General features: G+C 42.3%; 1 protein-coding gene across 1 annotated transcript; it reads left to right on the top strand.

Moving 5' to 3' along the window:
• Positions 1 to 10,745: 10,745 nt before the first annotated feature.
• LOC121538810 (ectonucleoside triphosphate diphosphohydrolase 5-like) lies at positions 10,746 to 18,403 on the top strand. Its single transcript, XM_041846977.2, has 13 exons — positions 10,746 to 11,200; positions 11,642 to 11,721; positions 12,090 to 12,233; positions 12,612 to 12,687; positions 13,090 to 13,125; positions 15,111 to 15,199; positions 15,304 to 15,383; positions 15,505 to 15,566; positions 15,758 to 15,859; positions 16,662 to 16,805; positions 17,026 to 17,082; positions 18,056 to 18,171; positions 18,278 to 18,403. The coding sequence occupies exons 1-13, from the start codon at positions 10,891 to 10,893 to the stop codon at positions 18,359 to 18,361; spliced, it is 1,380 nt and encodes a 459-aa protein (XP_041702911.1). The 5' UTR covers positions 10,746 to 10,890; the 3' UTR covers positions 18,362 to 18,403.
• Positions 18,404 to 18,718: the final 315 nt, after the last annotated feature.

Raw genomic sequence — 18,718 nt, 5'->3', positions numbered from 1 at the left:
TACACTACCAGTCAAAAGTTTGGGCACACCTACTCATTCAAGGGCTTTTCTTTATTTTTACAATTTTTTACATTGTAGAATAATAGTGAAGACATCAACACTATAAATAACACATATGGAATCATTTAGTAACCAAAAAACTATTAAACAAATCAAAATATATTTTATATTTAAGATTTCAATGATCTTTGATTCCAACCACCGTGTCTTTGTGAGAAGTGGTGTGGGTGAACGGATGATCTCTGCATGTGTATTTCCCACCGTAAAGCATGGAGGAGGAGGTGTTATGGTGTGGGGGTGCTTTGCCGGTGACACTGTGATTTATTTAGAATTCAAAGCACACTTAACCAGCATGGCTACCACAGCATTCTGCAGCGATACGCCATCCCATCTGGTTTGGGCTTAGTGGGACTATCATTTGTTTTTCAACAGGACAATGACCCAACACACCTCCAGGCTGTGTAAGGGCTATTCGACCAAGAAGGAGAGCGATGGAGTGCTGCGTCAGATGACCTGGCCTCCACAATCCCCCGACCTCAACCAAATTGAGATGGTTTGGGATGAGTCGGACCGCAGAGTGAAGGAAAAGCAGCCAACAAGTGCTCAGCATATGTGGGAACTCCTTCAAGATTGTTGGAAAAGCATTCCAGGTGAAGCTAGTTGAGATAATGCCAAGAGTGTGCAAAGCTGTAATCAAGGCAAAGTGTGGCTATTTGAAGAATGTCAAATATAAAATATATTTTGATTTGTTTAACACTTTTTTGGTTACTACATGATTCCATATGTGTTATTTCAAAGCTTTGATGTCTTCACTATTAATCTACAATGTAGAAAATAGTAAAAATAGAGAAAAACCCTTGAATGAGTAGGGGTTCTAAAACTTTTGACCGGTAGTGTAAGCCGCCTCCAATGTCATTTTCAAGAATTTGGAAATATGTCTAACTGGTCTCACAACCGCAGACCACGTCTAACCACGTCTAACCACGCCAGCCCAGGACCTCCACTTCCGGCTTCTTCACCTGCGGGATTGTCTGAGACCAGCCACCCGGACAGCTGATGAAACTGAGGAGTATTTCGGTCTGTAATAAAGCCCTTTTGTGGGGAAAAACTCATTCTGATTGGGTGGACCTGGCTCCCAAGTGGGTGGGCCTATGCCCACTTGGGAGCCAGGTCCACCCAATCAGGTCCACCCAATCAATCCACCCACCCAGCTAAATCCATAGATTAGGGCCTAATGAATTTATTTCAATTGACTAATTTCCTTATATGAACTGTAACTCAGTAAAATCATTGAAATTGTTGCATGTTGCGTTTATATTTTTGTTCAGTATAACTAATTTAATAGGATCTCTGTGCTACAGACATTCAGACCAATTAGATAAATGCGGAAACATCCCATCAACAGACCTTTGCATGAATATCAAGAAAACATGTTCATTTTCTGCTTCGGGGATATGTTCATTTGGAAAGTATGTCCTTTCGGGAAAGTATTCAGACCCCTTTACTTTTTCCACATTTTGTTATGTTACAGCCTTATTCTAAAATGGATTAAATAAACAAAATTCCTCATCAATCTACACACACTACCCCATAATGACTAAGTGAAAACAGGTTTTTAGAAACTTTTGCACATTTATTAAAAATAAAAAACAGAAATACCTTATTTACACACAGTTGAAGTCGGAAGTTTACGTACCCTTAGGTTGGAGTCATTAAAACTCGTTTTTCAACCACTCTACACATTTCTTGTTAACAAACTATAGTTTTGGCAAGTTGGTTAGGACATCTACTTTGTGCATGACACAAGTAATTTTTCCAACAATTGTTTACAGACAGATTATTTAATTTATAATTCACTTTATCAAAATTCCAGTGGGTCAGAAGTTTACATACACTAAGTTGACTGTTCCTTTAAACAGCTTGGAAAATTCCAGAAAATGATGTCATGGCTTTAGAAGCTTCTGATAGGCTAATTGACATCATTTGAATAAATTGGAGGTGTACCTGTGGATGTACAGTGGGGGAAAAAAGTTTTTTTCTCCAGAAAATCACATTGTAGGATTTTTAATGAATTTATTAGCAAATTGTGGTGGAAAATAAGTATTTGGTCAATAACAAAAGTTTCTCAATACTTAGGGTATATACCCTTTGTTGGCAATGACACAGGTCAAACGTTTTCTGTAAGTCTTCACAAGGTTTTCACACACTGTTGCTGGTATTTTGGCCCATTCCTCCATGCAGATCTCCTCTAGAGCAGTGATGTTTTGGGGCTGTCGCTGCGCAACACGGACTTTCAACTCCCTCCAAAGATTTTCTATGGGGTTGAGTTCTGGAGACTGGCTAGGCCACTCCAGGACCTTGAAATGCTTCTCACGAAGCCACTCCTTCGTTGCCCGGGCAGTGTGTTTGGGATCATTGTCATGCTGAAAGACCCAGCCACGTTTCATCTTCAATGCCCTTGCTGATGGAAGGAGGTTTTCACTCAAAATCTCACGATACATGGCCCCATTCATTCTTTCCTTTACACGGATCAGTCGTCCTGGTCCCTTTGCAGAAAAACAGCCCCAAAGCATGATCTTTCCACCCCCATGCTTCACAGTAGGTATGGTGTTCTTTGGATACAACTTAGCATTCTTTGTCCTCCAAACACGACGAGTTGAGTTTTTACCAAAAAGTTATATTTTGGTTTCATCTGACCATATGACATTCTCCCAATCCTCTTCTGGATCATCCAAATGCACTCTAGCAAACTTCAGACGGGCCTGGACATGTACTGGCTTAAGCAGGGGGACACGTCTGCACTGCAGGATTTGAGTCCCTGGCGGCGTAGTGTGTTACTGATGGTAGGCTTTGTTACTTTGGTCCCAGCTCTCTGCAGGTCATTCACTAGGTCCCCCCGTGTAGTTCTGGGATTTTTGCTCACCGTTCTTGTGATAATTTTGACCCCACGGGGTGAGATCTTGCGTGGAGCCCCAGATCGAGGAAGATTATCAGTGGTCTTGTATGTCTTCCATTTCCCTAATAATTGCTCCCACAGTTGATTTCTTCAAACCAAGCTGCTTACCTATTGCAGATTCAGTCTTCCCAGCCTGGTGCAGGTCTACAATTTTGTTTCTGGTGTCCTTTGACAGCTCTTTGGTCTTGGCCATAGTGGAGTTTGGAGTGTGACTGTTTGAGGTTGTGGACAGGTGTCTTTTATACTGATAACAAGTTCAAACAGGTGCCATTAATACAGGTAACGAGTGGAGGACAGAGGAGCCTCTTAAAGAAGAAGTTACAGGTAATTGAGAGCCAGAAATCTTGCTTGTTTGTAGGTGACCAAATACTTATTTTCCACCATAATTTGCAAATAAATTCATTAAAAATCCTACAATGTGATTTTCTGGAAAAAAAATTCTCAATTTGTCTGTCATAGTTGACGTGTACCTATGATGAAAATTACAGGCCTCTCTCATCTTTTTAAGTTGGAGAACTTGCACAATTGGTGGCTGACTAAATACTTTTTTCCCCCACTGTATTTCAAGGCCTACCTTCAAACTCAGTACCTCTTTGCTTGACATCATGGGAAAATCAAAATAAATCATCCAAGACCTCAGAAAAAAATGTGTAGACCTCCACAAGTCTGGTTCATCCTTGGGAGCAATTTCCAAACGCCTGAAGGTACCACGTTCATCTGTACAAACAATAGTACGCAAATATAAACACCATGGGACCACGCAGCCGTTATACCGCTCAGGAAGGAGACGCGTTCTGTCTCCTAGAGTTGAACGTACTTTGGTGCAAAAAGTGCAAATCAATCCCAGAACAACAGCAATGGACCTTGTGAAGATGCTGGAGGAAACAGGTACAAAAGTATCTATATCCACAGTAAAACGAGTCCTATATCGACATAACCCAAAAGGCCGCTCAGCAAGGAAGAAGCCACTGCTCCAAAACCATTAAAAAAAGCCAGACTACGGTTTGCAACTGTACATGGGGACAAAGATCATACTTTTTTGAGAAATGTCCACTGGTCTGATGAAACAAAAACAGAACTGTTTGGCCAGAATGACCATCGTTATGTTTGGAGGAAAAAGGGGGAAGCTTGGAAGTCGAAGAACACCATCCCAACCGTGAAGCACGGGGGTGGCAGCATCATGCTGTGGGGGTGCCTTGCTGCAGGAGGGACTGGTGCACTTCACAAAATAGATGGCATCATGAGGAAGGAAAATTATGTGGATATATTGAAGCAACATCTCAAGACATCAGTCAGGAAGTTAAAGCTTGGTCGCAAAAGGGTCTTCCAAATGGACAATGACCCTAAGCATACTTCCAAAGTTGTGGCAAAATGGCTTAAGGAAAACAAAGTCAAGGTATTGGAGTGGCCATCACAAAGCCTTGACCTCAATCCTATAGAAAATGTATGGGCATAACTGAAAAAGTGTGTGCGAGCAAGGAGGCCTACAAACCTGACTCAGTTACACCAGCTCTGTCAGGAGGAATGGGCCAAAATTCACCCAACTTATTGTGGGAAGCTTGTGGAAGGCTACCCAAAACATTTGACCCAAGTTAAACAATTTTAAAGGCAATGCTACCAAATACTAATTGAGTGTATGTAAACTTCTGACCCACTGGGAATGTGATGAATGAAATAAAAGCTGAAATAACTCATTCTCTCTACTATTAGTCTGACATTTCACATTCTTAAACTAAAGTGGTGATCCTAACTGACCTAAGACTAGGATTAAATGTCAGGAATTGTGAAAAACTTAAATGTATTTGGCTAAGGTGAATGTAAACTTCCGACTTCAACTGTAAGTATTCAGACCCTTTGCTATGAGACTCGAAATTGAGCTCAGGTGCATCCTGTTTCCATTGATCATCCTTGAGACGTTTCTACAACTTGATTGGAGTCCACCTGTGGTAAATTCAATTGATTGGACATTATTTGGAAAGGCGCACACCTGTCTACAGTGAGGGAAAAAGTATTTGATCCCCTGCTGATTTTGAACGTTTGCCCACTGACAAATAAATGATCAGTCTATAATTTTAATGGTAGGTTTATTTGAACAGTGAGAGACAGAATAACAACAACAAAAATCCAGAAAAACGCATGTCAAAAATGTTATAAATTGATTTGCATTTTAATGAGGGAAATAAGTATTTGACCCCTCTGCAAAACATGACTTAGTACTTGGTGGCAAAACCCTTGTTGGCAATCACAGAGGTCAGACGTTTCTTGTAGTTGGCCACCAGGTTTGCACACATCTCAGGAGGGATTTTGTCCCACTCCTCTTTGCAGATCTTCTCCAAGTCATTAAGGTTTCGAGGCTGATGTTTGGCAACTCGAACCTTCAGCTCCCTCCACAGATTTTCTATGGGATTAAGGTCGGGAGACTGGCTAGGCCACTCCAGGACCTTAATGTGCTCCTTCTTGAGCCACTCCTTTGTTGCCTTGGCCGTGTGTTTTGGGTCATTGTCATGCTAGAATACCCATCCACGACCCATTTTCAATGCCCTGGCTGAGGGAAGGAGGTTCTCTATGGTCTATGGTCCCAGCTGCCTTGAGATCATTGACAAGATCCTACCGTGTAGTTCTGGGCTGATTCCTCACCGTTCTCATGATCATTGCAACTCCACGAGGTGAGATCTTGCATGGAGCCCCAGGCCGAGGGAGATTGACAGTTATTTTGTGTTTCTTCCATTTGCGAATAATCGCACCAACTGTTGTCACCTTCTCACCAAGCTGCTTGGCAATGGTCTTGTAGCCCATTCCAGCCTTGTGTAGGTCTACAATCTTGTCCCTGACATCCTTGGAGAGCTCTTTGGTCTTGGCCATGGTGGAGAGTTTGGAATCTGATTGATTGATTGCTTCTGTGGACAGGTGTCTTTTATACAGGTAACAAGCTGAGATTAGGAGCACTCCCTTTAAGAGTGTGCTCCTAATCTCAGCTCGTTACCTGTATAAAAGACACCTGGGAGCCAGAAATCTTTCTGATTGAGGGGGGTCAAAACGTATTTTCCTCATTAAAATGCAAATCAATTCATAACATTTTTGACATGCGTTTTAATGGATTTTGTTGTTGTTATTCTGTCTCTCACTGTTCAAATAAACCTACCATTACAATTATAGACTGATCATTTCTTTGTCAGTGGGTAAACGTACAAAATCAGCAGGGGATCAAATACTTTTTTCCCTCACAGTATATATATGGTCCCACAGTTGACAGTGAATGTCAGAGCAAAAACCAAGCAATGAGGTGAAAGGAATTGTCCGTAGAGCTCCGAGATCTGGGGAAGGGTACCAAAACATTTCTGCAGCATTGAAGGTCCCCAAGAACACAGTGGCCTCCATCATTCTTAAATGGAAGAAGTTTGGAACCACCAAGACTCTTCCTAGAGCTGGCCGCCCTGCCAAACTGAGCAATCGGGGGGAGAAAGGCCTTGGTCAGGGAGGTGAACAAGAACCCAATGGTCACTCTGACAGAGCTCCAGAGTTCTTCTGTGGAGATGGGAGAATCTTCCAGAAGGACAACCATCTCTGCAGCACTCCACCAATCAAGCCTTTATGGTAGAGTGGCCAGACGGAAGCCACTCCTCAGTAAAAGGCACATAACAGCCCACTTGGAGTTTGCCAAAAGGCACCTAAAGGACTCAGACCATGAGAAACAAGATTCTCTGGTCTGATGAAACCAAGATTGAACTCTTTGGTCTGATTGCCAAGCGTCACGTCTGGAGGAAACCTGGCACCATCCCTACGGTGAAGCATGGGGATTTTTTTCAGCGGCAGGGACTGGGAGACTAGTCAGGATCGAGGGAAAGATGAATGGAGCAAAGTACAGAGAGATCCTTGATGAAAACCTGCTCCAGAGTGCTCAGGACCTCAGACTGGGGCGAAAGTTCACCTTCCAACAGGACAACGACCCTAAGCACACAGTCAAGTCAATACAGGAGTGGCTTCGGGACAAGTCTCTGAATGTCCTTGAGTGACCCAGCCAGAGCCCGGACTTGAACCCGATCGAACATCTCTGGAGAGACCTGAAAATAGCTGTGCAGCGATGCTCCCCATCCAACCTGACAGAGCTTGATAGGATCTGCAGAGAAGAATGGGAGAAACTCCCCAAATACAGGTGTGCCAAGCTTGTAGCGTCATACCCAAGACGACTCGAGGCTGTAATTGCTGCCAAAGGTTTTTCATTAAAGTACTGAGTAAGGGTCTGAATACTAATGTGAATGTGATATTGCAGTTTTTTTTAAACCTGTTTTTGCTTTGTCATTATGGGGTATTGTGTAGATTGATGAGAAAACCCCCACAATTTAATCCATTTTCGAATAAGGCTGTAATGTAACAAAATGTGGAAAAGGTCAAGTGGTCTGATAACTTTCCGAATGCACTGTAGCACACATTGACACAAGGATCTGTTCATAGGTGTATGTGGAACGAGGTGCACCCCCTGGTATGGAATAACATTTGCACCCCTTCTGAGAGGCATTTTGTACTGTGTGCCCTGGGAAGAACCTTGGGCCGCTGACAGGTTACACAGCCATCAGGATCACACAGCTGTTTTGTTGGATTACATAAATTGCGGAGAATCCACAGAAGTTCAACAAATTGCAGTTGACTTTGCAGATTTTGAGAACCTCAACCAACTGAAATAAACAATGTAAAGTTATTGCAGGTCATTTGAATCCAAAGCCCACATTGCATGCCCTTGCAAAGCTGAACTGGCGTCCAAATTCTGCTTTCTGGAGAAACTGGAGGGTGCCCAAGGAACAATATTCAACCAAACGTTGAACAAAAACGTATATCCTAAAATCTCAGGGTGTAGTTACTGTAAATTTAAGAATATAGCTTTTTGCTCTGGCATCATGCACAAAGTTTGGGGACTAAATTTAAAGCTAATTGCTATGACAGGGAGTAGAGAACTGAAATAACCCTGAGCATTTCGAAGCTGTCATTATCATTGGAATTGTAATGACAAGGTTTAGGTCTCTTCAATAGAGTTTTGGGGTAGGACACCCACAAACATGAAATTCCTGAGGGTAACATTGCAGTGTATTAATAATAGATTGCAAGGCTTGGATTACAAAGCATGGGTCACCTCTCGTGCTTTAAAGCATTTGTTTAAGTTGCAACAAAACATCAAAAGTTGTATTTAAGTTAGACTACCACTGAGGATTTCTTATTGGACCTTTGATTAGTACGTGCTGTGTCATACTGCCGGCTAATTTCTATAGGCCTATGCCTCCCTCCCTAAAGCCCTATAGGCTAACGAAACTTCTCATATAGATATTTATATTATTTACCAATTACCTTGCTTTACAAGTTACTGTTTTTCTCAACTATTACAAAAAAAAATTAACAGATATCAATGAAGCAAAATACAATTTTTATCATGGTTTTCAACCACAACCACTGAACAGTTCTAGTTTCGCTTTTTGCAGCTCAGCTCACATTAGTCATTTGACCGCCATTGGTCAGAACTTGTCAGACCATGGCTGTCCTCTGAAATCATTGTAATTGGATCATGAAGGTATAGCATATGTTTTGACTCATGCTGTAAACACAGTGTGCGAAAAGTACAAGTAGTAAGATCCCAAGGGTCAGATCCATCAAAACACTGCAAATGATCCAAATACTGTACATAATTTTCTATAGTAGTACTTAATGTAGGTTACTGTATGTCTGAATGCCAAACTTAATTATAAAGTATAATACGTTTGTCTTTGTCAGGGCAAGATTCATCTTCCCACAAAGGACTTTGGAGATAGCAGCATGGGGGGACAGCAAACACACATCATGGCTTTCGCAAGGACTAGAGTAAGTAACTCTAATATGACATCTTATGTTTTTGAGTGTGAGCAGCCAGCAACCTGTTAAATTGGCTCATAGAGCATTACAATGTCGTCATGGCATGCCAGATCAGAATATTCTTAAATAGACACAAAGTCAATGAGAGGTCCAGCACATGCATGCTTTGATAGGGGGAAGGGACCATAATGGTGAGCCACAGGATTGGAAAAAAGTACCCACAGTATTTAGAAAAAAAGAAAGTGCAATATTTTTAGTCCAAATTACAGTGTTGGAACAGTGCGCTGCACAAAAAAAAAGAACAGCGGAGTGTCCCGGGATTGGAATGTCCTCTCTGTGGACCTCCTCTCTGCCCTCCTCAAGTCCTGCTGCAGGACCGCCGGCCGCCCCCATTCCCGCTCAATTTCACCCTGCCAGCTGAGCTGTCTGACACATTTGTGCTTCACTCACCCTGTGTTTGACTGGGTGGTGAACCAGTTTCATTAGTAGCAGAAGCAGAGTTGGGTGAGACCAGTTCAGCAAGCCTGCATCTAGAAATATACAAATTCTACATGTTTCAGCCCAGTCTTTGTTCACTCTTGCTGCAGCTTCTCGTGGGGACTGAGGGAAGGAAATCTCACTCTGGTGCAAACCTCAGTTCATATGAGGTCTCTGAGTTAGCAGGGCCTCTTTGCTGAGGTGCAGTAGCATATCGTTATTGCCTCCCTCCCTCCTGGAAACTTTGAACATTACAGTACATTAGAATACTTTTGCTGATAGATTGGTTAAAGACGCCTGCCAACCAGGCAACCACCCACCTAAAACTGAGAGCAGCCACTCATGCTTTTCATGGTTTCTCCTGTGAAACTTGCCTTAAATGTATTTCCTAGGAGATCTTGTGGTTAACACAGGGATGAGTGGGAGTGAGATTATTGCTTACATTCTTTCAGCATTTATGCAAGTTGGAGCTCAAGTTGCATCTGCACATCTCTTGTTAAAGGTTGGTTGGGGATTAAAGGGCTGCAGCATATGTTTTAATGAGGTAATTTTCACACGTCATGATTTGTTCGGAATGTAATACACACGCAAAATGACTTGTGCATACCCAGAGAAAGTTGTCTTGCCTGTCGTGACTTGGGCTTTCAGGTAGTAATGCAAAATCCATCTTGCAACTCCTCTACCCCGCAATGACTAATATTTTCTGTCTGAACTTCAAAATTCTGCTGAAGCATTTGGGGTTTCCTCATTTTAATGATTTTAATGCCATTTTATATCCTCACCACAAAGTCCCACAGTATATTAGATAATGGCTACTTTTCTTTATACACCAAGACTAGAAAAACAAACATTTTAATCAGTTATGAAATAACTATATTATATTTATATTTAGTTATACAGTTTTGTTTCAAAATACTAATGAGTGCAAGCAACATGAGCTTAAAATAAGTAATCTACTCTAAAATAACTTATTTCTGACATCATGCTAATTAAGCAAATTCAGGCAAATTTAAGTAATTGTGAAGTGTGCATGTAAAAGTCAAGATACAGGGAAGGAATTTTTGTAATTGGCAAATTTGCATGTAAGTCTTAATTAAATACACCAATAAAATGTATTTTAAGAACATTGCTTCAAGTTTCTGCAAGCCAGTCATTTTGATGTCTTGATATATCCCCTTTCTTTCTTCTTTTAGTGGGATGTTTGGCTCCAGTTTGCACACTAAAGATGAAGAAAGAAAAAAAAACGGTTTAGTGTTACCCAGTTTAGGAATTAATAGAACTGCTTCTGGTAAGCAGGTATTCAGTATCCAGCTCTTTCAGAAGGGGGGACTTTTGAAGGAACTGAGATGGAACGCAACAGGATTGGTGGATGGCCTGTGATGGTGTGGCCCCACATCAAGCCCTTATGTCTTTATATACTGTAAACAGATGACCAGACAGTCCTGAGTGTGCATCGCTACCCACTCTGCCTCTGCCTCTCCGGTTGCCTCTCATCACCTCTGCAAGCTGCTGCCACTGCATTTTGTGCTGCTCCTTTGAAGAAGACTAACTTGAAAAAGGCACAGTAAAGGGTTTTGCTTAGCTTTTACAAAAGCATCAGTGTTTCTTCGGGTGTTAAAACGATGGCTTTTCAGATGCTACTCCTTACAGTAATGTCCATGTGGGTTCTGGCTTGGAACTTCCAAGCGGAGGCAACCTACTATCACCGCCAGACAGTCCACCACGAACACTCTGCTAACATGGAAAACCTCCTGCCCGAAAACCTCCTGCCCGAAAACCTCCTGCCCGAAAACCTCCTGCCCGAAGTTGTGCCTGAAGTCTTGCCTGAGGTCTCCCAACCTGTCAACAGCCGCACTTTCTTTGGGATCATGTTTGATGCTGGGAGCACAGGCACCCGGATCCACATCTACAAGTTTATTCAGAAAGACCCTGGTGAGTGCTTTCTCTCTCTCTTTCTGTGTATCTCATTCACTCTCTCAGTCTCAGGAGCCAATAGGGCTTTACACTCAGCTGTCTCCCAGAGAGGCTATGTTTGCTGTTGGGTCATTCGCTCAGTGGTGTAAAGACAAGCATGTCCCGTCAGCGTGGGGAGAGAGCAAGCATGGGCAAAACGGAACCCAGAGGCAGCTGAGTTGTAGTTTTAATCATCTGTTAGTGTGACTGAAATCCCTAAAAACAGACCTCCAATGGACTCTAGAGGTTAATTTGTTGTTTATGTATGTACTCTGTCTAAACATCCGTGATTGTAAAGTAATGGAGTGATTGAGGCAACACAGCTAATTTAAAAGCAGACATAAATGCAACAGAGTTCTATTATTTCACATATTCATATATTGTTTGACAATTGAATGCATCCACTGTTTCTGTTTTTAGTTGAGCTGCCAGTTCTGGACAATGAGATGTATCATGCAGTGAAGCCTGGTCTGTCTGCCTATAAAGATAAGCCTGAAGAGGTATGTATCATGTCTATCATTTTCTCATTTAGGGATTGTGGGAATTAGGAGGTTTGTCCACAGTCCACAAATCATTCATTACAGTCTGCAATGTGATGTAGACCGTATAATTACATGATGTGATTCTGCTGATGCTATCACTACGTCTGATCTTTACGTTCTTGGGATCTAAATTTTACAAACCAGATGATGTGAAGAGCATATGTGGACAAACATATCAACCCCTTAATCAACTGAATATGTTAATGCCGTTATATACTTAATTTACTGTTGAAATATCCATATCAGCCTAGTTTGGTCACGGATATGCTTTGAGAGTGTTCCAGTGGAGACCATGCTCATCTCTTAATGCCTGTTATCCCATTCAGGGTGGGAACACGATCAGAGCGCTGCTGAAGGTGGCCAAGAAGACGGTTCCAGAGCACGAGTGGAAGCAGACCCCGGTGGTCCTGAAAGCCACAGCCGGGCTCCGACTCCTACCTGAGGAGAAGGCTAACGCTCTGCTGAATGAGGTGAGGCACGTTTTCTCTCCCCTCAGACAATTTGGCACAGGGACGACCCGTCCCGCCAAGGATAGGGACGAGAAACCGCTAAGTGCTTACAAGTGTCCTTGAAAGAACGGGGAAAAGTCTTCCCACTTTTTGGTGGCTATCACTGTGCAAAAAACAGCTGTTCTGGGGTTGTCTGGAGTAGTGGAATATGTCATTTGAATTATTAAATTCATGTAGCTACTCAAGCTATGCTTGTGGTTTTGAATTCAGTCATTCTCAGACAAATGTGCCTCAGAAGGATTCCTGAGTCTAGTATTTTAGGTTTATGTTTTGTTCTTATTGTCTTTATTCAGGATGTTCTTTGTTAATATGCACTGCATTTATACATTTTCTATGTAGGTTCGGGAAGTCTTCGACGAGTCCCCCTTCTTTGTACCAAACAACAGTGTCTCCATAATGAATGGAACAAATGAAGGTATGCCACTTTGTTGGTATGTCACCAACATCTGTCTCTTCCCACGCCCAATATTAAGTGATCCTCCACATCACTCATTAAGACACCCGCACTAACTCCTGTTTCATCAAATGTGCAATTCATTAGCCTCACTTTATGAGAGCCATAACATGAGATCTGAGACAGTAGTAATTACCTGGGTTGGTCTATCCATGTCAGATAAATATTACTAATATAACACAGATGCTAAATTATTTTAAAAAACTCTAATCTCTGAACTGACAGTTCAATCTGTCCTCTATGCATGTGTTCAAATGGCAATATGTATCGTTAACTTCCAACTACAAGACTACAAAGGCAACAATTGCACATGATTTTGTTCAAGTGAATGTTTACACTCTCTCCATCAACTCTCTCTCGTAGGAGTCCTGGCCTGGGTAACGGTGAACTTTTTGACAGGTAAGGCATTTTTCATGTTTTGCTAAGGTGGTCTTAATGGTCAGGGGGTTCATTTCTGAGGTTTACACTGTACACAGTTGCCGGGCAGTGAAAGACTCCTTTCTCTTGTCTGACTGTCTTGTATTGAGTCATGTTGGCCACAATCTGGTCACGATGGGATGCAAAATTCCCTCAATTTTTACGCAGGGTTAGCCTAATAAGAGGAGATTTATTTTCAAACCCATCCAATGGCCCAAACAATAGCCTTCTTCTTCCTGTCGGTGGCCACAGACCTACAGTGCATTCGGAAAGTATTCAGACCCTTTTTCCACATTTTGTTACTTTACAACCTAATTCTAAAATGGTTTAAATACATTTTATTCCTCATCATTCTACACAATACCCCACAATGACAAAGCGAAAACATAAGTATTCAGACCCTTTGCTATGAGACTCGAAATTGAGCTCAGGTGCATCCTGTTTCCATTGATCATCCTTGAGATGTTTCTACAACTTGATTGGAGTCCACCTGTGGTAAATTCAATTAATTTGACATGATTTGGAAAGGCACACACCTGTCTATATAAGATCCCACAGTTGACAGTGAATGTCAGAGCAAAAACCAAGCCATGAGGTCAAAGGAATTGTCTGTAGAGCTCTGAGACAGGATTGTGTCGAGGCACAGATCTGGGAAAGGGTACCAAAACAATGTCTGCAGCATTGAAGGTCCCCAAGAATACAGTGGCCTCAATCATTCTTAAATGGAAGAAGTTTGGAACTACCAAGACTCTTCCTAGAGCTGGCCACCCGGCCAAACTGAGCAATCGGGGGAGAAGGGCCTTGGTCAGGGAGGTGACCAAGAACCCGATAGTCACTCTGACAGAGCTCCAGAGTTCCTCTGTGGAGATGGGAGAACCTTCCAGAAGGACAACCATCTCTGCAGCACTCCACCAATCAGGCCTTTATAGTAGAGTGGCCAGACGGAAGCCACTACTCAATAAAAGGCACATGACAGCCTGCTTGGAGTTTGCCAAAAGGCACCTAAAGGACTCTCAGACCATGAGAAACAAGATTCTTTGGTCTGATAAAACTATTTGGCCTGAAAGCCAAGCGTCACATCTGGAGAAAACCTGGCACCATCCCTACGGTGAAGCATGGTGGTGGCAGCATCATGCTGTGGGGATGTGTTTCAGCAGCAGGAACTGGGAGACTAGTCAGGATGGAGGGAAAGATGAACGGAGCAAAGTACAGAGAGATCCTTGATGAAAACCTGCTCCAGAGCGCTCAGGACCTCAGACTGAGGTGAAAGTTCACCTTCCAACAGGACAACGACCCTAAGCACACAGCCAAGACAATGCAGGACTGGGTTCGGGACAAGTCTCTGAATGTCCTTGAGTGGCCCAGCCAGAGCCCGGACTTGAACCCGATCGAACATCTCTGGAGAGACCTGAAAATAGCTGCGCAGCGACGCTCCCCATCCAACCTGACACAGCTTGAGAGGATCTGCAGAGAAGAATGGGAGAAACTCCCCAAATACAGGTGTGCCAAGCTTGTAGCGTCATACCCAGGAAGACTCGAGGCTGTAATCGCTGCCAAAGGTGCTTCAACAAAGTACTGAGTAAAGGGTCTGAATACTTATGTAAATGTGATATTTCTGTTTTCTATTTTGTATACATTTGCTAAAATTTCTAAAAATCTGTTTTTGCTTTGTCATTATGGGGTATTGTGTGTAGATTGATGAAGAAAAAAACAATTTAATCAATTTTAGAATAAGGCTGTAAAGTAACAAAATGTGGAAAAAGTCAAGTGGTCTGAATACCTTCCGAATGCCCTGTATATCTGCTAGAATGCCAGTCTTTGTCTCAAGCGGGCGGTTGGAAAATGAATTAATTCTAAATGCAGTATGTTCTACTTTCTGTTTATAATGTTGATGATGGATAGCATCCTGTCTATAGTTTTCTATTTCCAATTCTGGAAATGTTTGACTTTCCATCTGTTTGCTTTAGGTCACTTGTATGCCAAAACCAGGAAGACAGTGGGGATCCTGGACTTGGGTGGAGGATCTACCCAGATCACTTTCCTTCCTAAATCAAAGGTAAATGTTCAACTGAACTCCACTGTTAGTGACGTTTTGCAAAGATTTAGATAACTATTGCTATTTAATTACACATTACTGAACACCTCTCTCTGTTCCCATAGAAAACAGTTTTCACCGCCCCAGCCAGTTACATTGCCAATATCAACATGTTCAATAACACTCTACAACTCTACACTCACAGGTGAGTAATCAACCATTGGTAAAGCAGTTACTTTATATGTCATGGCATACAATGCAAAACCCTATACTCACATTACTTTGGCATTGTCATGAATGTATTCTGAATTTCTGTCCTCATTCAGCTACCTTGGAAATGGACTCGTAGCGGCTCGATTGGCAACTCTTGGGGCTTTGGGAGCTGATGGTAATTTGAATTGTCTAATTTACTTAGATATGCAAGATTAACTGCTCAGTCATTCATCTGTACATGATGAATAGAGTTGTATAATGCTGCAAGACACACTTAAGCTTTCTATAAATTAGACACACTATTTAGATGTCATCCTTGTGGGGGACAATGGACAATGCTATAGCCAATCTGGTTTACTCTTTCAGGTCTGGACTGGAAAGTTTTCACAAGCTCCTGTCTACCCAAGAAGTTCAGAGAGGACTGGACTTTTGGGGGAATCACCTACAAAGTTAGCGGAATTCCTGATGGTAAGCGCAAAATAAAACATACCATTTCGATAACATTTAATTTTTTATAATCTTCTAATCTAGAAATCAATTATTCAGTCTCAGATAGCTCAATGTAAGAGTTTAGTTGAGTCTGATTTGGGAAACATTTTCCACTGGAGCCAACTGCACTGTGGTGCAAAATGCATGTTTTGTCATTCTTTCTCTCTGCACTCAGACTTTCAACAGTTATAATACAGCAAACCTTGTATTTAAATAAGAGGAAAATTGTCAGTTAACTCCGCAAATAATGCAACGCTCCCATACCACAGTCATGTAGCCAAGAGATACTGGGTTAGTCCCAGAGATGTTATTTCTCTGTGTAACGAAAGGCTTAATGTTGACCGCTCACAATTATGTGGTAAAAATAGATCACCCAACAGGCCTTTGCTAAGTGCTACTCTTGTCAGCACTTGGTTTCCCTGGTTGTAACCAACCAACCAATCCCAGGGTGATGTGAGTGTACTTTTAGGGCTTTTAGGGCTTTTCTAGTGGAGAGCCCATTGCCTCAACCCCATTTTGACCTCATAAAGAGGCTCCAGGGTCTCCCAGTGCATTCCACCACAAGCATGCAGCAAACTCAGTTATTTTACTCTCATTTGAAAATAAATATTTTATTGTTGGTGCTGATTTTTAATTATTCTTGTTAACAATTTAATTGGGGTTTTGTCGTCATAAAGCTGACATAATGCTATAATATAAATATGATACCTACCTTGAAGATTCAGTACAGCTTGTGATAGATACTAATGATACTAATGGTGTGATCTATTTCTCTCTCCAGGTTATGCAGGGTACAAGCTGTGTTACTATGAGGTGATGAGAGTGGTGAAAGGCATCGTACACCAGCCGTTCGAGATAAAGGGCAGCAGCATCTTCTATGCCTTCTCCTACTACTTCGACAGAGCTGTGGAGTCAGGCCTCATTGGTGAGTAGACACACAGAGAGCAGGACAGCTGCAAAATCACCATTCAGTATGCATCCAGTAAAACCTCACAATGATATGAAAGGGTTTCAATTAAAGAGTTGTTTAGTTGTTTTCTACTCAGATACATTTACTGCATTTTTCATGATATGCTTGGAAAACTGAAACGACAACTGTTGTAGCAGATGACAAAAAGTAGGCTAATCTTGTTTTTGTTTTCCAGATGGCAGTCGGGGTGGTATAGTAGAAGTCAGGGATTTCAAGAAGAGAGCCAAAGAAGGTGAGAGTCCTAGGCTGTTCTCTTAGACACATGTTGACTATATTGATACAGTACACAGTGTACAAACAAGAAATGTTGGCACTTATTTTAGACTCCAACAATCTCACAAGGCCTCACAAAATATCAGTTCCTTACCCCACATAGTTATCCTGCAAAAATACACGCTGTTTGAACTCACACAAATATTCAACCTTGTTTGTGGCCAAACTTCTTCTTGGCACAGCTAACCTAACATTGGCCATTTCCAATATAACGAAGGACCATCAGATGTAATGTCTGATTCATAACTGTTCTCGGAGCATACAGAAACACATTGATATTCTACATACACATGGACATTTAGCTACTTAAGACATTTACACATAGTTGACAGTAATCTGATGCGATGTGAAAAGTGCCCTGACACGTTAGATTGACATATAGCTTTGGTTAATTCATTAGAGTATGTGGCAAAATAAATGCCTGTGTTGTGCTAGATTTACAGCTAGCAGGAGCGAGTTGGTGTGTTATGTAAAGTCTGTTTGCATTGTGAGAACACTTTCACATGGTCTCGATGAACACGTCTGGCATTGGGCAGGTTGGCAGGCAGTTGACCTGGGCAGCTGTGAGCTCTGTCTCTTGTACCTGACAGCCACACAACACCCAACCCGACCCGGGGGCTGAGACTGAGAGAGACACGCTGTGTACAGCTAGTCTGTTTGGCTCGGCCTCCCACCCCCAGACTCACCAACATGTGCAGACCCTTGACTCTTCTCACACCCTCTTGTTCAGTCAGCTAAACAAACTAAATAAACAAAACAAGTTGACCAGCTTTCTATTATGTGGCACACAGGTTAGAGGTTGACTGCTGCTTGACCCCACTTTGAACATGATACAAGATATCTCTAAATACGCCCACCCGTGCTCTCTGCTTTCTGTCAGTGATATGTGAGTTGTTGTTAATGTAGTGCCTACTTGTCTTGTTTTGTTTAAGTGTGCAACAAGATGACCAAGTACCGTCCCATCAGCCCCTTCCTCTGCATGGATATGACATATATCACATGCCTGTTGAAGGAGGGCTTTGGCTTCAAGGACAACACAGTGCTGCAGGTAAGAGTCAGGAACAGGTCACTGGGCACACAGGCAGGGGACATGCACCAAGGCGTTAATAGGATGGTTTATTTTTGATGTTTATTTTCCTTGTTCTGCTCCACAGCTCGCCAAGAAGGTGAACAATGTTGAGACAAGTTGGGCCTTGGGAGCCACATTCGATCACTTCAACAACCTCAACATCCACTAAGGGCAGCTAGCCTACCTGCACTGAGAGGGACAGCCTGTTACTGGGGGCATCCCAACCCCCCCCACCAGCCCCTCCCTCCTGCTCAGCAGCACTGCCAAGCTTCTCCAGCCAACCCCTCCCCTCTGTCACCAGCACCCTCCTGCAAATAATACAAGAACTATTGACAAAGAAATCACTATATTTTTATAAGGAAGGACAGCTATTTCTACTGTATGTTTAATCCATAATTAGTGAGTTTACTTTATTTTTTTACAGCAAGCGTTTACATTTACGCTTCCTTAGTGGTGTCTGACCTGAAATGCAGTCTTATTTGGCTACCTTCGAGCGTGTAGAGTAGTTAGAAGCACTGCAACTAGT

This window comes from Coregonus clupeaformis, chromosome 25 (genome assembly GCF_020615455.1).
Source record: "Coregonus clupeaformis isolate EN_2021a chromosome 25, ASM2061545v1, whole genome shotgun sequence".
In the NCBI taxonomy this organism is placed as follows: domain Eukaryota; kingdom Metazoa; phylum Chordata; class Actinopteri; order Salmoniformes; family Salmonidae; genus Coregonus; species Coregonus clupeaformis.
Note: the sequence above shows the minus strand (reverse complement) of the source record. Positions and strands in the feature narration are given on the sequence as shown.